Consider the following 22,462-nt stretch of genomic DNA (forward strand, 5'->3'; position numbering starts at 1 on the left):
ACGACCATATTTTATCCTTATGGCATAAATAATACTTTTTGTCGCCGGACATAAATCAGATTACCGTCGCGACTACTGTTCCGAGCTTGTCGCAGATTTTCTCTTCTAGCCACGGTTGAGGCTCCTCCAGTTTATTTTTGCATCTTTTTAGCGTTTCGGAGCCAGAATCTTTTAGTGATCAAATATATTTTGTTAAAACTAGCCACCAAAGTCTTTGCTTCCATCCATCCATTTTTTTTATGTCCCCTTCTTGTCCCTTAATCCCTGCGCGTCGAATCTTTTTAACTTTGAAGGAAAATTAATCGCCTGACACCCTCGGTGATTTATTTAATTAATGTTAAAACTGACTGCTCTCTATACTATAAAGCCGTATCTTGTCAAATCTCTTAAGATTTTGTTAAAACCTTGTCCCGTAAATTATAGGTGATTTTAACGACGCAGTTTTCGTAATAGATTTATTTGACAGTATATTTAAATCGTGAAAGATTTGCATTAAATGAAATTTGCATATTAATCCTGATAGTTTCAATACAATGTATCCAATAGAAATCAAGTATCGTTTGCTCGATATTTGTACAATTTTAATAATGAATTTACGAGTAGGCTATTTTTATTTAAGCCCTAAAAGTTTTAGATTAAACTAAATGGAATCTGAAAATCTTATACTGTAATAAAAGAAGAGTGGTCTAATATAACTTGTTCGATATATAATGCAATAATAGTCAACGAACCAGGAAAGGTACAGTGCTAGATTACACGCAGGTTTATACATCATCAAGTTAGGATCAGATAAATACTAAGGACAAAGAAACCTGTCATCACTTAAATTACTCCGCCCATCACTGCAATTCAATTCTGATGGTCTATCAATAAAGTCAATTAGATCTGATAGATTCGATACTAATACGTTCCTAATTCGGGGGTGTTGAAAACTTGGATCCAATTGAATTTTGTCGTGCGAGAATATTAGCTTTTAACACGACTTTGTAGGATAGTCAAGCCTTTTGTATACTTAACCCTTATCAAACTGTACCGTTTAGTAGACTGTAGACCATAGTTCGTGCAGTAACAATGAATGAAAAGATTGAACTAATGATGGTTTCAGAAAACCCTTGTAACGCCATTTCAAGGCATTCACTCGAGCATCGCAAACGCGAAAGGTTTTAGAAAATCGAGGTCCTTTCAAAATTGACCAAACACGTGCCAAGACGTTAGGTGCATAGTGTGTGGGTGTTATGTGTGTTTTCCTCCCCATCTCCGCCCTAATTTAATTTACCTAATGGGTCGTAAATTCTTTGAGTGACGTCTTAATAGCGTGGTCTCTCTTCCGGTTTTTGCGTATATTACTTTATCTAGCCTGAGCTAGCTGCCTCGGGTATAGCTAGCTGGAGAATAGTCGCGGAATGGTTCCGACGAGCCTATTTCCGCTTTACTTCCCCGCCGCTTCTTTTTCATTTCCCCCCGTTCCGTTTTAAGCCCTGGCGCTTAACTCCTCCCGATAATTAATTTCGAGAAACGCGTTTCGTTTTTAATTAAAATCTAATTGCGCCTTCGCAATCCATCCGTCTCCCGGACGACCTTACATGTCACACAAGGAAATCTCTTCCAACTGTCTCTTCATCTCTCGCGTAATATTGTTCCCTTATCTAGAAACGATATAGACTGTGTAAAATACTTAATTCCACTTACATTCTAGTACGTATACACCTTTTAATTATTTTAAATTCATTTCCGGTAGAGATAATCCAACGTTAATTAGTTGATTCGAATTGGATCAACATATCTTTACGCGTCTGGGCGTCACCGAAAATTGGAGACGTAACGTTAAGTAGATGAAACTGGACTCTTAAAGCACAACTCGACCTCGATTATGAATTTAAGCAATCCTTTTTGGGCAAATAAGAAAAGACAAACTGGGAAGTGGAGTTCAAAAGAGGTATTTTCCCGGAAAATTTACCCTTTCTGATGTTCCGCTAATAATTGCAAAGTCGATTTATCTAGACTATTATGTACTCTATGGTTCCATGACCTTAGTTTTTTATCTGTTTAGAAGTTTAGAAGCTTTTTTCTTTTCACCGTATAGACGTCGCGAAAAGGTTATTGCGGGGTCATTGCGAAGCCTGAAGGAATAAAAGGAATTTATCCATCTAGGCGTACGGCTTCAAGCTCTTTAGAGATCGTGACTCGGCACACTGTACCGGCAACCTCTCTTTGAAGGCATCTTTTACTATCCTCAGCCTGGATTTTTTTCTTCTTCTTTTTTTAGCCTGTCTTAGCTTTCCTTTACGATATCGATCGATTCTTAAGAAGAATACCACTTCCTACTTCCTCTACCAAGTATTTATTTCTATACCTACTACAACATCTTAAAACCGTTACAATTTTCAAGTATACGTCTGGATGATAGTCTCGAGTCTGAATTATTGAAATGTTTTAAACTTGAATCACAAGTCCTCTCAAAAAATGTTCAAACTTAAAAATCAAAATTATATTTTCGAAATGAAACGCAAGTTGACAATTTTTTATTAAAATTACTTGTTGGTGAGTTTAACAGTTAAGAATTCCCTTAAAGAAAGGTTATGATGAAAAAGGGTAGCCCTGAAGGACGAGAAACGAGATTTTGTCGCTATTTTTAGATAGTTACATCATTCTATACATTCTTCTCTCACTTCCTTACAGTCTAATTTAATCTCGGGCAACCTTCGTCTTTTTTTTCATTTTCAAGTAACTAAGCCTAACACACACTCTCTCATTCAGTTGCGACGCCTTTTCGAGTAAGGTTTCGTGCACCCGGAACTACTTAACTTTAGTCTGTCCTTTTTTTTTCTCCCCTCCAACACACCTACCCGGCCTTTGTTCATCTACATCTCAGGCTTTGTTCCTGAACTCCATAAAGTTTACGATATATTGAAGTGAGATCTTTCTAGAAACAAATAAGTAAAAAGTCTCTGGTGGGTTGAGAATTTTGTCACAGGTCAGGAAAACTGTGGGAATTAAAAATATTTTTTGTATATAATAAGTCAATTGACCAACTTTGACCTTTGAAAACTTGATTAAAACTCTTTGGAAGTCTTCAAGAAAACCTGGAAAATCAAGGAAAAAATATTTTTATACCCCTGTAATCCAGTTTAAGAAGAATACTTATAACAATCGTATTCACAATAAGCCTTTTCTAAACTCCATTTGAAATGAACTAGAATACAATTTAAGATGCCAAAACCACGTGTCGCGTGGTTTATTTCGGAGTTAAATCGTAATGTTGCCAAGAGTAGCGAGGTGTTTTTGAAGTCATCGAATTAAGAGCTTAGGGTTCACGCTGCATGCCAGCTCTTTTCTTTCTCCTCTCATTCTTTTTTTTAAGTTGCTTGATGCTCTTGTAGCTAAACATTTCCCTGCCCACTCTTTCCTCGGAATCGCCCCTGCTGTCGATTTTTATAGCTTGATATACACTTAAAGTTGATGGTGCTGGCGCCGAGCACTTCAAAATATATCGAGTGTAAATGAAATTTGGCCCCAACACCATTTTTTTTCTTCCCTAAAGCGAGGTTGCCATGGAAACGCTGCCCTTTTCCTCGTCACTAATTCTTTAAGAGAATTTTATGTAGAGGTTGCTAAAAGGATTTACTATTGTTTGTATTTCTCGACAAAGGCTTAGAAGTTTGTTTTATATTGCAATTAGGAAGTATGATAATTATTCTCGTCCTAATATCGTATAAAGTAAAGCCCGGTTTGTTCTGTTTATTTGTTAGTAGCGCTCTTATAGAATTTAGCTTACAAAACATTATTAGCATAAGTAAAATAATATTTAAATTAAACAACTTAAACGCCAATCGATTAAATATTATACGCATACTTCATAAAGTGTAAAAGCAAGGATTATTTATCTTAGGAGATGAGACCATATAACGGAATAAGTTACTATTATAAAATGTGCAAATTAAATTTGGATAAAAAATCTAATTAGCATTACATCTCTAACGGGAAAATAATATTTAAACATAGTTTATGAATTCCGCTGTGTTTGTTGCAGGATGTACTTAATTTTGTTAGTGAAGGAAACTCGAATAATTATAGTTAATTCAAAGCCTTACTTCAAAGGTAGTCTAACAGAAAATTAACTCAAAACAATTTGCTTTCCGTATCACGTTTGATCTATTTATATTAATTCTAATTGACTCTTTTTGAAATTTTATTTTAGATTATGGCATATAGAAAATGTTTACATTATGCAAATGAATTGCCGACGGCAGTTTATTTCAAAAGAGATATCGCTACGCGTTCAAAAATCCATATATACTCCACCAAAGGCTAGCTAAACTGCACAAAATATTGTTTCTAAAAGACTTGATTGAGTAGGAGATAAGTAATAACAGTTTTCCCTAACACGGTGCACGACTTCGCTATAGAGAAGAGTAATCCTGAGGATAGAGTGCCGACTGGGTTTAATAATAGATGGACGTGAATATGCGGTACGCTCCTCGCATATTTCTCGGTATAAACGATCCGTACCCCGGTTTCCGTTTGTCAGTAGTTTAAAAGCGACAGAAAAGCCAGGCTAGGCTTGGCGATAGCGAACACGAGTTTTACGTCGAGTGTCCGCTGGTACCCGGAACAGACGACGACGACGACGACGACCTGCACCCACTCTTAGAAATCGCTCAGTTAGGCGCGAGCGAGCGAGCTTAATTCACTAATCGTCGGGAAAGAGGGGCATTTTGCCAAGCGCAAAAGTTTCAGACTTCGTGATCAAGGAGAGCTACAGAGACGATGAGATATTTTTCGAGTATGTAGCTACGTGACTAACCCGCCTTTCTCGTTAGGTTCCCCCCGTTCTAAAACAGCTTCCTATAGGTGTGTTCAATTCCGTATTCGCATTGACCAGTTGAATGAATGTCGTGTTGCCAAACGAAAGAATGATGATTTTTGAAAACACCCTTTCGAGAGTTGTAACGCGTTCATTGAGATCGCGCGAATCTCATTGAAAGATGGGTCGAGTGAGGAAAATGGAGGGATTAAACTGGAACCGATATCTTTTTCTCTTTCTCTCTCCCTCTCTCTCTCTCTCTCTCTCTCTTTCTCGAGCGTTCGGTTCTCCATGGACTCTCCCTTAACGTGGACTGGTGGAAACCAAACCTTCAAAAATGTGCCAATGTGAACCTCTTAGGCTTAGTTATAATAATTGCGCATTAAGATATAAAAAAACTAAGATTTTTGTACTAAAAATATAATGGGTAGGAACTCGCGTACCCTTGTAAAGTAGTTTTAAGATCTCGGCATCCAGTACAAGAGTTTCGAGTTAGGGTACCTTCAATTCGCACAAAGTTAACGTTGTTATTGTGAAGCATCGTTCAAAATGTCCACTCTTTCGACATGAAGAGGCCAATGAATGTTTGGAAGCCCATAGATCCATGCACGAAGGTTTTTGTTTCTCCTCTTCGTTGAATTGGGTCGATTCTATTCCCTATGGATTTGAAAGTCGCTGTTTTCCTCCATCTCTAGCCTACTTTGTTTCTCGTTCGCCAAGTGGGGAAACGAGACTTCTCCGAGTTTTAAAAAGAAATCTACATATCGATTTCTTTTCCTCCTGTTTCCTCCTTTTCTTTTCACGTTGTTTCAAAGCTCGCGTGGGAAACATTTTCGCCCCTTTTCTCTCTGAAGAGGTTTTCTCCGGTTTTCGCACGTCTCTTTTTCCCGACCGGCGTCACTTTTTTCCCCTCCAAATTTTTATTCATACTGTACTAATCCGTTTAATCTTTAAAGCCCTTTCTTTTTATACGAGTGATATAATAACAGTTCCATTCATACGATTCTTATTCTTATTTTTACAAGGAAAGGAAATTACCCATTTCGAGAATTAAATTAAGACAGACTTTTAGACTTTGGCTGATGAGTCTATTTTTACAACAATGATTTTCCATCTAATTATAAAATTAAATAATTGTCTCGGGATTAGTCTCAGACGTTTGTGAGGTTCATGAACTGTTTGAAAAGCTCGATTTGATATTGGAAATCTCTCTCATATTCTGGAAGGTTGTTTTTATAACAACATTAAAGCTAACATTTCTATTTAACCACCCTTTGTACTTCGATTTTGTCAAATAGTTTCAAAATGACCAGCTCCTAACTATACATTACTAGAATTGTTAATTTTTATGTACCCACAAAGCTGTAATTTGTTCATTGACCATTAGGCACTAGACTTAATTAGAAGACTGGTTTGTGATTACGGATATCTCTTTACGACCGCTTTCTAACTCTGTTTCCTCCAGACCAATCTATAAATGACCTACAGCCTAAACAAAAGCGGGTATCATTAAAACTTTAGTACAAAATAATCCAATATTCTTGAAAATCATAAAACTTAACGTCGCCTTATTTTGTTTTCTCATCATTGCCTTTTCAATCTACCCAGTCTTACTTTCGTAGGTCATTCAGCGCCGCGGAGAAGTATATATGGATGGGTGCGGATGCATTTTCTCATTTGTAATTAAGACGGATTCATTATTAGCTCACAGTCAGCGGCAAATCCCATTGGTCTTATTCTCTAGGTTTCGGAATAATCAGTTGCTGGACCACGAATTCTTCTAGGGCACGAGCTCTTTCTCTGCCTCTCTAGGGTTTTGGGGTCGACTGAAGGGAATTAGAATATGAATTTACGACGAATGGATTATGTTTCAACCTAACACCGTCCATCTTTCTGTCTGTTAATAAACTAAGCGAGCAAAACCTGTATTCGTACACGCAGTACGTTTTATTCTAGCACTCAGGAAAAGCCTGCGCTTTAGCGTACATTTAGTGAAAGGGTTGTGTCGTGTAAAAGCGGTCCGTGACATTTAGGCGCCGCCACTTAGGCGCTGGTTATTTAGGCGCCGCCATTTAGCCGCCAAGACAATTAGGCGCCGTGACAACTAGGCGCCGAGACAATTAGGCGCCGTGACATTTAGGCGCCGCGGCATTTAGGCGCCGTGACATTTAGGCGCCGCGACCTTTAGGCGCCGTGACATTTAGGCTCCGCGACATTTAGGCGTTGAGACATTTACGTGTCAATAATTTTTCCATTATTTCTTCTAAAAATCCGTAATGACCTCTCAATTTGGCAACCCGTGTATTGTCCCTATGCGTCACTGCATGGCTAAGTTCGCAATCCCCAATAAAGGACACGAAACCTTACTTGTTTTTACAAAACAATCTTAAAATAATAAAAAAAAGAACATAACCTAACCTAACCTTAGTTAGGAAGTCAATGAAAATAATCAACAATATTTTGGAAAAGGCATATTATTTTGGAAAGTGAACGAACATGAACAACGATATTTTGGAAAAGGCATAATATTTTGGGAAGTCAATGATGATAAACAACAATATCTTGGAAAAGGCATGTTATTTTGGAAAGTCAACGAACATGAACAACGATATTTTGGAAAAGGCATATTATTTTAGGAAGTCAGTGAAGATGAACAACAATATTTTGGAAAAGGCATATTATTTTGGGAAGTCAATGAAGATAAACAACAAAATGGTTGGACTCTGAAGTCAGTTGAATAAAAAGAATATAAGCCTAAAAGTGGCTCTGTCCCATTGGACCGAATTGCATTCGGCCGTAACCAGTCCCAATCAACCGAAAAACCCGCATTTCTCCGGGTTTCGGATTCGGTCCATTGGGACAAGAATGCATGCTCATATACACCCGATGGAACAAAAATTAATTAATTCCCTTGAGCGCAAACAATGCATCTTTGCAAGCAAACAATTCTTTGACTTATAATAAGCCTAACCTAACCTCACCTCACCTCACCTCACCTCACCTCACCTAACCTAACCTAACCTAACCTATCAATAAACCAATTACAACCAAACCTAACCCTAAACTGATTTAAAAATGTTATAAAATATTGCACCTCAATTGAAACCCGCCGTTGGGCTAGATTTTGAAATTATAGCCAAACATTTTCTGCCGAATGCGATTCTGTCCAATGAGATTCGGTTGAATGGGAACCCCCCTAAAAGGACTTGTCATGTTCCTTTATTAAATATCTCAAATCTTTCACGAAAATTTTACGGCAATGTCGCGGCGCCTAATTGTCTCGGCGCCTAAATGTCTCGGTGCCAAATTGTCGCGGAGGCTAAATGTCTCGGTGCCAAATTGTCGCGGAGCCTAAATGTCGCGGCGCCAAATTGTCGCTGAGCCTAAATGTCGCGGCGCCTAACTGTCCCGGCGCCTAAGTGGCGGTGCCAAAATGACCGGCGCCTAAATGTCGGCGCCCAAATGTCCCGTTCCGTGTAAAAGGATGCCCGGATATTTCTCCTCTTGTCACATCGACTCACTCGTATTTTTGTCTCGTACTGCTCTCTATTCTCTCGCTTCACCGTCGTTTTAGCCTAATGAAATCGGACTAAATAGACACAAATTTTACCGAAAGCAGTATACGACAGTTCGCAAACAGTCAGTCGCGAAATGAGCTGGAGTGAAAAAAAAAAATAAACAAAGGAAAACTAAAATAATTCGTCCTAGTTGTTATTCCGAGAGGATTGAAGCGGATTGTCACGTCAAGTTTTAATTAATTATTCTTACTTAATAAGGTTTCCTGCATGCTACTATAAACGTAAACTAAAGAAGTAATTGAACCGCCGAAGTTATAAAATAAAATAATGATTCGATTTTATTCGAAATATTCTACTATAAAGTTTTGAATTTAAAGTCAACAAATTATTGTTTAATTTATGTCACTATTTGTAGTTCAAGAAAGAAATGGTAGCTTCGATTTACTATGTTTCTGATTTCATGGCTTCCTTAGTCTGGGAGATAATCTTAAACATAATTACTATCTAGAGACGCTAATCAACTTAGAGTTTGAGTGAAATTTTATAAATTTTGCAATCTTCGATGCTTAAATTTTCTGAACATTAATTAGTTTGGTAGGTTTATTTAGGTAGTGGTGTATCTAAATTCTCGAAGATGTAGACGAAGGCGATTGAGTGCGCCTAACGAGTTATTTTTCTATTTTCTCTAACCTAAAGCAAGTCCTTAATGGATAATTTCCCCCAAACGTCTATAGAACCATAACCTAGTTTTACAAATTATGCGAAATTTAAATTTAAGTTGGTTGAATCAGCTTGGCTGGTTTTATTAAAAAATATTATCCGTATTCGAATTTTCCTAGAGATACAATTTTAATTAAGGTAGGTTTACACGTCTTATTTAAACAGGGAATAACGAAGATTAAATAGACATAACTCTTTAAACTTTAAATATATAGTATTAAATATTTAGAATAATTAAGTATTACTCCTTGACAAATTTCGCTATTTAAATTAAGCTATTGCAAGGTAAGGTTTGACATAAGGCCTTAAAGTATGTATGGGTGCCCCAAGCTTTTTCCCCTCCCTCATCTTTATATAAGGATAGTTGATATAGGTCCTTTGGCCCTCGAGATATTTGCAGATGGTTTTATTGGAGATCAACTTTGAGAAGGGATCTATAAAAATAGACCAAAGGAAGACGGAAGAAGCTAGCCAAGAATAGAAATATTCCTTGTCGAGTGCAGACCAGATCTATTCGTAGTTAAGACTTATACCATAAGTTTATAAGATATGTTCCATAAGTATGGCACTATATTTACTTCGTAATGCTAGAGACTTACTGAGAGCTAGTTCGAGAACTACGTGGTTTTGCAGTCCTATTTAGTCTATACTAAGCCTTTGACAGCGCCTCACCAGGCGTCGCTTTACCTCGAATCTATGACCTACGTCACTTCATGACAAGCTCCAGTTTGTAACCAGTGACAAACTTATGGAACATATCTTATGAACTTGTGCTTATACCCATTCGTCCTTCAATCGAAGCTTAACCCAAAAGCTATAGTCTGTTCACCTCGTCTCGTTCAATGAAAGCAAATCCTTTATAGAACAGTCTTTAAATAAAAAAACAAATCCCTTTTAGCTTTCTACACATTCCCTCTAATAACGTGAACAAGGTGTAGGTAGTCAGACCTTCACCACTCCAAAGCGATTCCTCCCAGTCAGTTCTACACTAAACGCGATTTTTTTTAACTGACGCCCAGCAGATTTCCAATCCATCCCATATATTCTTTTCTTTCTATTATATTGGCCTTTCCCAATTTTTTTTATTTTCGCCTTTGCGTTGAGAAAGCGGGTGGTAAAAGCTGCAAGCATATTGTTTTTTATCCGCTTTCTCCCTCTCCCTCATTCCTCCCATTGTCTTTCATCTGATAAATGTGAGAAGTTTTGGCGAGGTCGAGATTTGGCAGCCAGAAGGACTATGAAATGTTATATAGCTATACCTTATTTTCAATTCGCCTATTATAGAGATGGGCTTTAAAACGTACTCCCATTCTATTCCGTCACTATATTTTCGATGCTATGGTTCAACTTTATCAGCTTACAAGATTTTTTTTTCTTATCCCCAGATATTCCACTACGTCTGGGAATTTATTTCCTCTTCCAGAAGAATATTCAACAGAAATAAGACCGTGCAATTTTTACCGCTTTATTATTGAGATGGAGGCTATAGACATTACATATTCATTGAGGTTCTGAGTATACTCATATATATATCCTTTCTTCCAAACTTCCGAATTCTAGCTCTCCCATTCTCTTTTTTGCCTCAAATCTTAACCGTCTAGGAAAAAATATATAAAGGAAATATAGCCATATACCCAACTGGCTCTTCAGAATCGAGAAAACTGAACTATCGCTATATTAAAAAGATTGGATGCGTTCCAATGAAATGGCCCGATTCCTTGTATACCGATTATACATATATATATATATATATAATTTTATATTTTTTATTTTATTCAAAAATCCATATTTCATATATTATTTTAGATGACATAATTATAGATGAAACACAGTGAAGAAATAGGCCTAACAAAATCTATGATCCAAACACTGCCCAATTCTGCATTAGACCTTGGGTTACTAAGGTAATCCTTTAATGTTCGGAAGTAGGATGTTTTGGTTACTAAATTCTAGTAGTTGCCATTTTAAAATATGTCCGCTTATTCAAACCGAAAAACCATAAAGCCCATTTATACGATATAATGAGTCGCTATACTTTATGTCAGCTTATGAAAAGCACAAAGGTTTTTACATAAAATATTTTCAGTGATCAAAACATTAATTTCAAACATGCCCCAAATCACAGCCTTTCCTTGAACTTTGATGTACTGAGAGGAAAACATTTCTACAGGGGCTGGTTGAAAAACCATTAGCTCTGTTGCGCCTAGATATGGGCTTCCCCTAAACACAACAACTGACAGCTAGTGGTTGAAATACGTTTACCTTATTTGATCAAAAGGTCTTTGTCAGAAACAGACGGTAGTAAACTCCTCCCTAAGTCACTACCTTCCTTGTCTGTAGAATTGGTATAAATTCCAGACACTGCAGTAGACAATTTAATGACCAAAAGATGAAAGGAATAGATAAAAATTCGGATCCATGGTTTTTATTTAGCATCAAACTAAATCCTTTAGATACCAACAATATGGCGAGGTTTTTCTTTTTTCTTTTCTTTTACTGTTGATGGGGCCCAAATTGATCTTGATTGCGTTTTTTTTTTGTTGAAATCGCTTACTACGCTACTAATCTTGCTCTCCCTCTTCCCCGTTGCAATGCAATTTTCTCTGGTAGTCAGTGAAACTGGGCAAAAGCTTCTAGTAATGATATCAGACTTACTTGAGACACTAACGTAAAAACGTTAAGGGGGTGAACAAAAAAAAAAGAGTAAAGAACGACTTTTGTTGTAGAAATTCCTCCGCTAACCATTCCTTACATTCCCTCAAACAAGTCGCTCGTATAGGTAATTAGGCTATGTAATACCCAACTACGCGGTTTTCCCTTTTTTAATATCATTACTTAATGTAGATTGCAGAGAGGGGGAATGCTTTGTTTTTATACCGCGCCTTAAAGTGAGGGTAAAACGAGGTAGAAAATCGATTTATTTACTTAAATAGAAAGTTAGATCCTTTGTTTTTAAACTTAAATTTCCCCTGGGAGTCTTTTCCCACGTTTATTGTCTTTGATTATAAGCTTTATGACATATAAATTCAATATTTAAGCCTTGGCCTTTAATCGATTCTCTTGCGCAATGAATGGAAGTCAAGGTACTTTGCTGTACTACGTTTCTTATCGATTCCTGGTCAGTATAATTTGTTAATAGACAATTCCATTAATTTCTGAGGCGAAGCAAACACTCATAATGGGAAATCACCATCTTAAGTTATTTCCCTGTGTTCCCTCGACTCGAAAATCGCCGCTAGAGGCAGCGCGATTCGGATAGCCTCCCTCATGTAATGAACTAGGACTCCATCTGACCTACTCTGGTGCGAGGAAAATAACTCAAGATGGTGGCCTCTCACCCTTTTGTTTATTTCTCTGCAAATAACAAATGAAATGGTCTACCATGCCATCTACATTGAGGAACCATACAGTTATGCCTTCCATGCAGATTTAAGAAAAATTGTTACACTGAAATCAAATATTTTCGTACATAAACCCTCTCTTTAAATTGTATTTATTTCCTGGATCGCGTTACGTTAAAACTTCCCTAAAACGCGAAAGAGGTTTATTGGGGTAGCGGAGTATAGATTTTTTTGGTCGTAGTGGAAATATAGGAGAAGTTAGAAGCTCGCCGGACCAGATGTCATAAGGACATCGATTTTTTAGGCTGTACACGCTGGCGAAACCCATGCAGTTTTCTATTATTTTTTATTTCCAACACTTTTTTTTCTTTTTTATTACTTTGACCTGTTACTTTAGATTCAAAATCAGTAAGTGTGTGTATATATCGTGACGTGGCTTTTACACGTCTAAAAAGGCCTAATTATATTGTATAAAAAACCGTCTATTCGTTAGGAATTATAGTAAATATTGTAGTTTCAGGAAAAACAACAAAGTTCAGCGTCTTATTATGGATCGCTTAATTTATAGTCCAGTCGCGTTTGTTAGATATTTATAGAAAAAACAGTCAGTACATTTACTTTCTACGGACTATTATCATCTTTTACGAGCCGTTGTGTGTCGTTTTATGTTTTTTCTTCTCATTCCGCGAACGTAAATGATTGTTTTTACGCGTTCTCGTATAGTTGTTTCGAGAGCTGTTTCGCAAGGACTTGGTCAACAGTGTATAGTACTGGTGTCTCTAAAATTTAAAGTCTCTTGTTCATTATTTACTTTACGATGACCCCTATGGAATATAGCTTTCAGTTTTTCTAAAGTTCTCGAAATCAGCTGTACACCCTATATTTCGGCACACATTGGCCCACCGTATTTCACCTCTCCTGGGACCATGTTGGGACGTGTGTTTTTTGGGAGGAGGTTTTTATGGAAACTATATATTTTTTCAGTGAAACTATTTCCACTTGGGTGGGTTGTATATGTATACTCGTAGTTTTTATCTCGCTTTAGCTATCGGCTCGTATATTTATTTCCATCCGTTGTAAATCCTGGGTCCGCGTGTTCCTTCCTTTCCAGATTTGTTATTTAGGATTTGAAGAGATACAGAGCGTGTCAGCGTGGTAAACATCTTGTACTACGTTTTAGACCGATCTTGTATCGATATACGTAAACCTGCCTTCGCGACTAAAAGAAGAAATCTTTCGATTTTTGTATAGTCGTTGACTTCAATCTCGTATATTTTCCTCAAAGCTTCGATCGGTGAGAAAAACGAAGGTGACTCGATCGCTTCTCGTGCCATGCAGTCTTATACTTGTATTGCCTATTTTTTTACTGGTCGCATTTGAGGTATATTAAATGGCGAAGTAAACAGATAAATGTAGATTTAAGTGATAATTTCATTTCTAGAATATTCAAAAGTGAATTTGCGTCCCTCTGGCAGTAGTGAGCCATGAATAATAAGCTGAGAAGTTCAGAGATGGTTATATTTATTCCCCGAACTTCGATTTCATTTGCTTTAGGCTTAGGTTGTACGTTACACTGTCGTTTTCAGTCTACGGGAATCGTGAATGTACTACTATTCCTAGATGACGGTTTGGGCCTCGCGGGGAAAGTACTACGTTTTCTTTTGGGGGCCCCTGACGCGGTATTTTTTCTGCTTCGCTGTCTGTCGGTAACCCCCTTTCTTTTTTCTCCCTATTTCCGTCTACCTGTCGTTGAGACCTAAGAGTTTTTTTTTCCCCAGAAAACGTACAGCGGGTTCCTCTGTGTTATCTAAACATTCCCGTCGGTTTGCGAGGTTTATGGAGAATCTAAACAAGGAAAAGGCGAGGCGAAATCGCTTCGTTTTCAGTATAGGTACCTTTACAGTTTCTTTCTTTTTTTTTCGTGACCTCTCCCCTTCGTTCCCCACACTATTAATAAGATTGAACGTCCCGTACCCATGACTTTTCATCCCCCCTCCTGTCGTATTTTGTTTGTACGGAATCCCCCAGTGTTGAACTCCGATGATACTGTAACAACGATTCCCAGATTTCCTCTCTTTCCCTCCGCGTTTATTTTTTTTGTCAATCGAGATTTTATTGATCGAAAGAGAACTTAGCTCCGGTTGCCTTTGCTTTTATGAAAGTTCGTTTATCCATTTACCTAATCGAATCTTGAGGTTTTTGTTTGATTGATAATATTGTTTGGGAGGACGACTTTTACAAATCCGAAGTATTTTTGAGGATTTAATCTCATTGTGACTGATTACATCAGCTTGATTTTTCGTATCGAGTGATTATTCTTCCGTACGACTGGTGACTTAATTCGGAGGATAGAGGTTGCCGGGAACGCTCTACATGTATTTAACGCCAGGAAGCAACCCTTAGCGATGCCTTCAACAGTAAAAAGGGAAAAACACAGCCTAGCTTTCCGAAACCGCCCAGGGATTCCAAAATTCCTTTTCCTCCGATCTCCCTTCACCCTTCTTTGATCCTTTCGCGTTCCCCTTCTCTGGCTCGCTTTTCGAGCTACCCATTTTCTCCTCTCTCTCTCGGCAGCGCTAGCCTTCTCTCTCTTCTCCGGCGGTCTTTCTTCTTCCCTCCCTCGCATTCGCTAGCCGGAGACGATCGATAGCCTGGTCGAAAAGCGAGCTGGCCAAGAACGGCAGTTGCGACTGGTATCTCCGACACGGCGCCGCGTTCCTCAATTTTCCTCGGAATCCGAACGTTTGGCGAGCGCCTCTCTTTTTTTACGTAACGTTTTCGCGTTGAAGTCGCGCACTTTAGATTTTTCACCGAGTCGCTTGATAGTCTTTTAAGAAAGGTCGATTGGAACGCGGTTCTATTTTTTGGTCGCTTTTCTTTCTGAGAGCGCGTTTCCTTTCAATTCTCACGCCGCGAGTTTTTATCCGGACCCTCCTTTTGGTGACCTGACATTTTCGGATAGTTTTCGAGTGAATTTTTTCCAGGCTTTTGACCGAGGAGTGCCGCGAATTTTTAAAGAGTAAACCTTATAGGATGTACCGCGATACGAAAACTCGTGGGGAATTCGAGACAGACTCGTTTCCCGCTTTCGGTTTAGGGAGGAACGTAGATGGCCGAGGTGGAAGCTAAGCCTAACGGTGTGTTCCGTGGTTCGAAGCCTCCGTGGCTCTGCCAAGTACCGGCTACGACTGCGCGCTACGTGAACGGTTGTGGCGGGTATCGGTTCTTACCGCGGGCCGGTGATGGCGACCGTTCCCGACTCTACCAGAGCCGTCTTTAAAGAAGCGGCCACTTTGCTGGCCCGTCGACGACTGTCGGATTGTCCCGATGGCCGATGGCGATACGACTCTAGCGCTAATCCGGAAATAAGCTCCGAAATTCCCGACTCTTATCCAGCTCCAGTTTCTAATCCGCCTCGCGGTCGCTTAAACAGCCTATCGTCGTCTCTGTGATAAAGTTTGTCTCTAACCTGGCTAAATAGAAAAGTGAAAACAAGTTATAAAGCCGAAAAAGCGGCGAGGAAAGCCTAAAATCAACCTTTGATCTGTCTCTGGCTATCTGTTCGTTATAGGCGTTTATTGGCCATTCAATCTGTGTTGTGATATCGGTGTTTCGACGGTGTCTTATCTCGCGTCCTTTCGAAAGCGAACCATATTTTGTGCTCGTTAATTATCCGTCCGTGGCTGCGTGTTTTGGCTTTAAACAGCTCTATAAGAGAGTGGCTATATAGCATATATATACCTTAAGGCGTCGTGCTCGCTCATTCTACCGTTAACGCGTTAAGTAATATTTCAAATTACACTCTATATAATATAGCGTTTTTAAAGTTACAAATTCGTGTTTTAGGGCGTTTTAAAAGGACATCGCGAGATTGTTTTATATTAAAAATCGTTGAAATATTTCCTCCCAGTTTAATGACGTGCCAATTCTACAAGTAACTAGAGTAGCGTATAGAAATCTCTTAAAGAAAGATCTCTGGGTGGTTGTTTTTAGATACTCTTATGATTAGCGACGAGATCGATTCGTCGAGCGCTTCTTAATGGGAACGGAGCTCCTCGAATAAGTTTAACAATGAAGAAACACGGAGCGGGGGGAGCGGGAGGGGGAGGTGGTGGCGGCGGCGGAGATTATTATGGGGCGTACAATGCCCACATCGAGCAAGCCGTCGATGGCCTCATGGAGAGATTAACGGGTCGATTAAGCGAACTCGAAGTAGAACTGCGTTACGCTTGGCGTGCCGTTGACTTGCTGTCCCAAGAGTACGTTAAAATGTGGGAAAAACTGGAAAGGCTGGAAATCTTGCTCTATGAGCAACAGTCCGTCATCGCGCAGTTACTTAACGTTATAAAAAATAACGGAATTTCCGCGGAATCCGACGCCGAGTACGTACAAAACTTGGACCTCAGCGCTAGCGACACGACTTTGGCTGATAAGAGCAAAGCCAACGAGGGAGACATTCCCGAACAGAGTGACCAGTCCGAGGCCGATTCCTCGACGGATGTGGGGCTCTTAGCGTCCTATATTAATGCCAATCAGGACGACTTTACGGGGAGTGACGCTGTTGATTGGGCAGCGCGGTATTCTTCCGTGGCAGCTTCCCTTCGAGACAAAATAGGAATAGAAAGGTTGTCTAGAAGTCCGGACTGGGGTCCGGTGGATAGCGGTAGATTACAGGCGGAAGTGGCTGGTACGTCTTCCGCGGGCGCTACTGGTGGCTCTGCGGCCGAACCGGAAATATTTACAGCCACAGATTATAGGGAATACCGACGGACGTTGGCGTGTGTTTCCGAAAAAGACTTGGAAGATTTAGGGCGTTTAACGAAGAGCTTGCAAGACGCTGTTAGGCCCAAAGGGGATAAAACGCGATTAACTTCGCGAACGTCAAGCCCTAGATCCATGAAATTACTAGAGAATAAAATCGGGAGCGCGGGTTCCGGAACTTACGACACCATGAGGAACGAGTCCCTTTTGGGTCACGGACCCAGCGTCAAAAGTCTGTCTTCGGAAGAAGGAGCCGGTGTTTCTAACGAAATGTTAGAAGCCGAAAGTTTGTCTGTGATTAGTGAAAGTACAACGGAGGATACGGTGAAATACCGCGACTACGGCGAGGAAGAATTCGCCTGGGGGAGCGGAGAAATTCGTGCGGAAAACGAAGAGTTCCCCGAATCGGGCGAAGTCTTTACCGTCATGGAGTCGATGAGTAAAGGAGAAAATTGGGACGGTAGCTCAAAAAGATCTTGGAAGAAAAACGAAACTTCCGACGTGTCCTCCAACAGGGACGAGTACCAACCGCCCAACGCGTCTTGGAAGGAACTACCGCCTGATCGGAGAGGGAAAAATCACAATTGGTCTTACGAGGACGATGAAGAAGCGGCTTCCAAAGAATACGGTGACGACTATTACGTTGAACAAAACGGTGTCAACGACATCCCTTACCAAAGCAAAAGAGGGATTGACTTGAACGATTCACCAAGCAACGTTTCTTCCGGATCCATGGAAGCGTCGGTGGTCAGGACCGATATTAAAAAAGACCTTAATAGGACAGCCATGAATGGGTCCGAAATCTTTCAAAGTCCCGCCGTTTCCGAGAAAGATTGGAATATTCCGAGTTCCGAGCGAGTGCAGGCCTTGACCCCGGGTAGCAGCGATCGGATATTAAGTAGCGAGGACGATTTATCTTTGTCTCAACGACAAACTGTGGTAGAGGCGGACGTCCATAAAGTCCCCCCTCCTGCCGCTCGGGCCGACTTCCACGTTTCCGAAACCGATCACCACCATCCTCCTTCCAAAGGGCCCTCGCCCGATTACAGGTCTAGGCAAAACGACCTAACTCTTCCAACTGGCCAACAATCCCTCGGTGCCGGGAACTTGGAAGTTCCTGACACTTCCGCTCAGCAACCGGTAACGACGCCCAGCGGAGGAAAGAGTATCTTCAGTTCTCTAACCAACAAAGTTTCTAGAGGCTATCAGATGATAAGTATGCCGACACTCCTGAGAAAAGACTCCAAAGAAAAAGAAAAAGAGAAGCCACCGAGAGTGATCGAGAAGGCAGCTTCCGAAGATAAGAACTTGGCCAAAGGTCCCGCCGCAAAAACGGCTAGTCTGTTGAATCTAGGAGCAGGTCCTCTCGACTACTTTAAATTGACTAAGAAAAGTCGAACGAGGTCGGACAGTGTGCGAAGTGAGGGAGCGTTAAGTATAGACGATGCCAGTGGCGTCAGTGGGGGAGCTGGTAATCAAACCTTGATGGTAGATTCACCAGTTATCCCTCAGAACTCGCTACCGGAAATATGCCAACCCGAACAAGAGTCAAAAGTAAGCCCAAGACCCAGTTTGTCCGCCAAAAAGGACACAAACGATACTGGTTCCTACACCGGTACTGGCTACAGCAACTCCTCTAGTCTCGTTTCGGTCAGCGAGTTCAGCAGTACCGACAACGACGGCTATTCACCTCGAGAAGGCTATCAAGCGACTTCCGGCCAGCAGAGAGTTCGTCACCGTCGAGAAGACGACGAACTAGGAAGTCGGGAAATGGCCCCGGAAGAAGGGACGGTACAAGACGATCATTTTTTAAGTTTTCCCCCCGAGTCAGAGGGCGCCGCTAGCGACGAAGAACTGACTTCACTCTTTCCAACCGTGGGGGATTTAAAGCGCCAAAACAGTTACCGTACCCTGTCCAAAGGCGAGACAATGGACACGGATATACCACCGAGTGCCTCGCGGGAATCCGAGTTCTTCTCTCAAGTCAGCGAAGGTGGGGTTGACCGAACGCGTGAAGCGACCTATTCCGAATACGGTAGCCCAGTTTCGGCGGAATCAGTTTTGGTTAACTCCGGCGCCGAAACACCATCCGTCAAAGGTCGTGGCGACATTAGGGACGCCCCCGATCTTCAACGTCGAAAAGCCGAATGGAAGGAAAGGGTCAGCTCTTACGTTCGCTACGACACGGACGATGCCAACTGGCATGGCAGCGGCGCCGAATATTCAGATGAAGCTTCAGTGGCAGCGGATTACGAACATGAGAGGGCGGAGTACGACGATTACGACCGAGAAGATGACGGATCAAGCTTGAATCGGACGGACACCGTGTCCGTTCAAGACGAGACTGACACTGAACGCGACCGCAAGGTCGTGTCCAAGGAGACCAGCGAGGACAAAACGGATGAGAGCCAAGAAATCAAGACACCGGATGAAGCCGACGGTGAAAGTAAAACTGGACAGTCAATGGACTCGAAGGAAGAGGAAGAAGAAGAACCAGAACCAGAGTTAGATGTTAAAGGCATTCCTCCGGGGTTCAAAGGCGGTGCCAAAGTCAAGAGAAAATGGCTCGCAATAGTGGTTAGTATTTGATTTTCTGTAATTTGAGTTATATAACCACAGTTACTGAAAGGGGAACCTTTAGTTGAAATAACCAAATTAAACGATTACCTTTTTTGGTAAGGTTCGTTTCTCGCGTTATTGTAAGCCACAGTAGAAGTTTTTTCGATGTAGGGAGGTTATTTTCCCCTGTAGGAGATTACACGCGTGCTTTTTTTATTCGAGCAAGACCCAAAATCAATAACGAGTTTTCGTTGCCATTCGTATAAACGGGATTGTAACGCGCCACTCGCCTTATTGGGTAAGGTTAATTTATTTTTTCATTTCGAGGAAGTCGCGGGTTTTTTTCTCCGTGGTTCTTTCACGCGCGTCTCTTTCAGTTCTGCTACGGCACGGATACCCTCCTTGGGGTTCATTCCCCGGTAAGAGAGGAGGGGAATAAGATAAATGTAGTCAGTCTATTTACGCAATTAAGTTCCGAATCGGGGGTAGCGTTGAAGTGTACCGTGGGTTTACGGGAAAAGAGAGTCGTCCGAATTTCAAAGGTCTCGTTCGCTGAACCAAACCGCTCGTGAATAATGTACGAAAGTACGAGTGTTATTTCAACTCCGTGTGCTGCTGGGGTAAATGGAATTCTAGAGGAATATTTTGACGAAGGAATGGAAGGAAGTATTTTGCGGGAAAACGCGAAATATGGACCCGGGATGAAATTAATTGAATTTATTTGAGGACGTAGGAACATTTTAAGGATTGCTAGAGGCCATCTGCTCCTCGTAATTGGTTTTACCCCTTTAACTTGGACATTCTTTTTATTCATAGTTCGTACTAAGCAGATGCCCCCTTCTATGTTCTACTCACTTAGCATTTGGTTCGGACGTCTAACGTCTGTCTTCGAAGTTTTAAAGGTCAAAGACAGTGAGTGATAACAAACAATTTTGAGGAAGGAGCTGAGAAAAATTTAGAATAATTTAGCTATAGACAGATCCGAACATTTTTGAATGGCGGTAATCAAAATTAGGTGATTAGGGGATTTATCAAACAGAAATCCACTTGACAAAATTTATTATGACCTTTATCTCCTTTAAATTGAGTAGGCATAGTTGAGTTTCCATAGTAGCTTAAAACGGAAGATTAATTTAAATTAATTCTCAATTTAATTGAAACTAGATTGATTCGCAGTAATTACTCAATAAAATTGCATAAAACCATTAATAAATGCAGTTTCCCATTGTCAGTTTCCACGTAGTAATTTTATTAGTGTCTTTGAAAAATGCATTACATTGCAGATATTTCTCCTTAAATATTACTAAAAGGTGACGGATTGCTAAAATCCAATGGAAAACGGCATTAAACGTCTTTGAAAACGCTCATTTAAACGAATTAATTTGAATTATAACCACAAATTTCAAAGTTTAGCCCTCATAAAAATATTAAGTAAAATAATGGCGAAACGTTGTCTGATAAAGAATAATATGATATTCTTTTTTAACCCCTTTTTATTAATGAGTATAATAAGCAATATAATTCATTAAATATTTTTTTTTCCTTTGGCCTTGGTAGGCTTCAAAAACTTGGTTCAACAATTTTATTTCAACAGTCGTGTAAGACCTAATAGGTTCCGAATCGGTATAGCAAAATTATCTAATTATGAAACCATTTGTATAGGCGGACGCTTATAATTAAAACGTCTTTTAATTATCGGGGTTCGGTCTCTCCCACTCTCTCTCTCTCTCTCTCTCTCTCTATCCCTATCGTTCAAGCTCTTTTCCGTTTCATCCGGCAGGGTCATTATGAATAATCATTTTAAAAGAGCCACCCCCTCTTTATACAAAATGTCAAATCCTAATTTGAGTTTCCACGAGAAATTTAATTAAAAAAAATCTTGGTAATGATTGAGCGTATAGACTTTTAAGACCCTTCTTTTCTATCGTATAGGGAAGGTTTAAATTAAATTTTATTTCTATTTTGATTGATGGTAAAATAATTTAAATGGAGCGTAATCATCGATAGATGTGGTAGAAAATATTAGTAACACCTTTTAATTTATAGAACACTTATCAGAAACACCCTGTTTAGACAGTGGGTAGATTGACTTTTGCCTGACGGTTTTGAATTCTACTACTACGCGTAGTGTTAAAAGCGACTTTACGACCAAGAACTGAAAACAATACTCAGAAACGAAATAAACCGGAAAAAAATTTCTTTGTCTCTCCAGAAAGATAGAAAACCTTTTAAAGATCTTTTTCTTTACTTTTGAATTTCTTATATAGCCGATCGAAGTGAAAAAGGTCTTTGTTTCGTGGGGTCTTTTTTCACACTCGAGTTGGGCCGATTGATTGACACTCTGAACGAAACGCGGTCGAGCGTCCTTCTGCCGCTTTTAAAACGAGAACGCGTCAAAAAGTTCACTGTCGCGAAAATAAGCTCTCCAGAAAATCAAAAACGCGTTTCTAGAGCTGGTATTTTTAGCGGCAACCTAAAAAAATAGGAGAAACTTTAGAGGAACTGGTGGAAAAAATAAAAAGCGAGAGAGAACTGGCGCTAAAATATCGCCATGCAAATTTGGAACACACCAGATGTTTCTTGGTCACCGAGCTTTTAGGGATTTTAGAGTTGTGGCTGGGATAAAAACTGTCTGACGCCTTATTTTTTAATTCATCCTTTTCTTGCTGTCCCCTAAAATGAATTGTCACAACAAAGACTGTTTAGCTAACGTACCCAAGACGCGTAATTTAAGGAGGGGAAAAAGTTGAGAAGTAGAG

The 22,462-nt window shown here is 40.1% G+C and overlaps 1 protein-coding gene across 5 annotated transcripts in view; it reads left to right on the forward strand.

Moving 5' to 3' along the window:
• unc-13 (protein unc13 homolog) overlaps window positions 1-22,462 on the forward strand; it is a 147,616-nt gene that overhangs the window by 82,369 nt on the left and 42,785 nt on the right. For 2 of the 5 annotated variants that reach the window (XM_089860058.1, XM_089860059.1), the window contains exon 1: window positions 16,454-19,721. The exons of the other annotated variants lie outside the window; for them this stretch is intronic. In XM_089860058.1, the coding sequence (XP_089716184.1) occupies window positions 16,455-19,721 (3,267 nt within the window). In that variant the 5' untranslated portion in view covers window position 16,454. Of the gene's footprint in view, window positions 1-16,453; window positions 19,722-22,462 lie in introns of those variants that run through there. 5 annotated transcript variants of the gene reach the window in all.

Source organism: Phalangium opilio, unplaced genomic scaffold (genome assembly GCF_054372755.1).
Source record: "Phalangium opilio isolate 3A_F unplaced genomic scaffold, DU_Popi_V2 ptg000344l_1, whole genome shotgun sequence".
Taxonomy (NCBI): Eukaryota; Metazoa; Arthropoda; class Arachnida; order Opiliones; family Phalangiidae; genus Phalangium; species Phalangium opilio.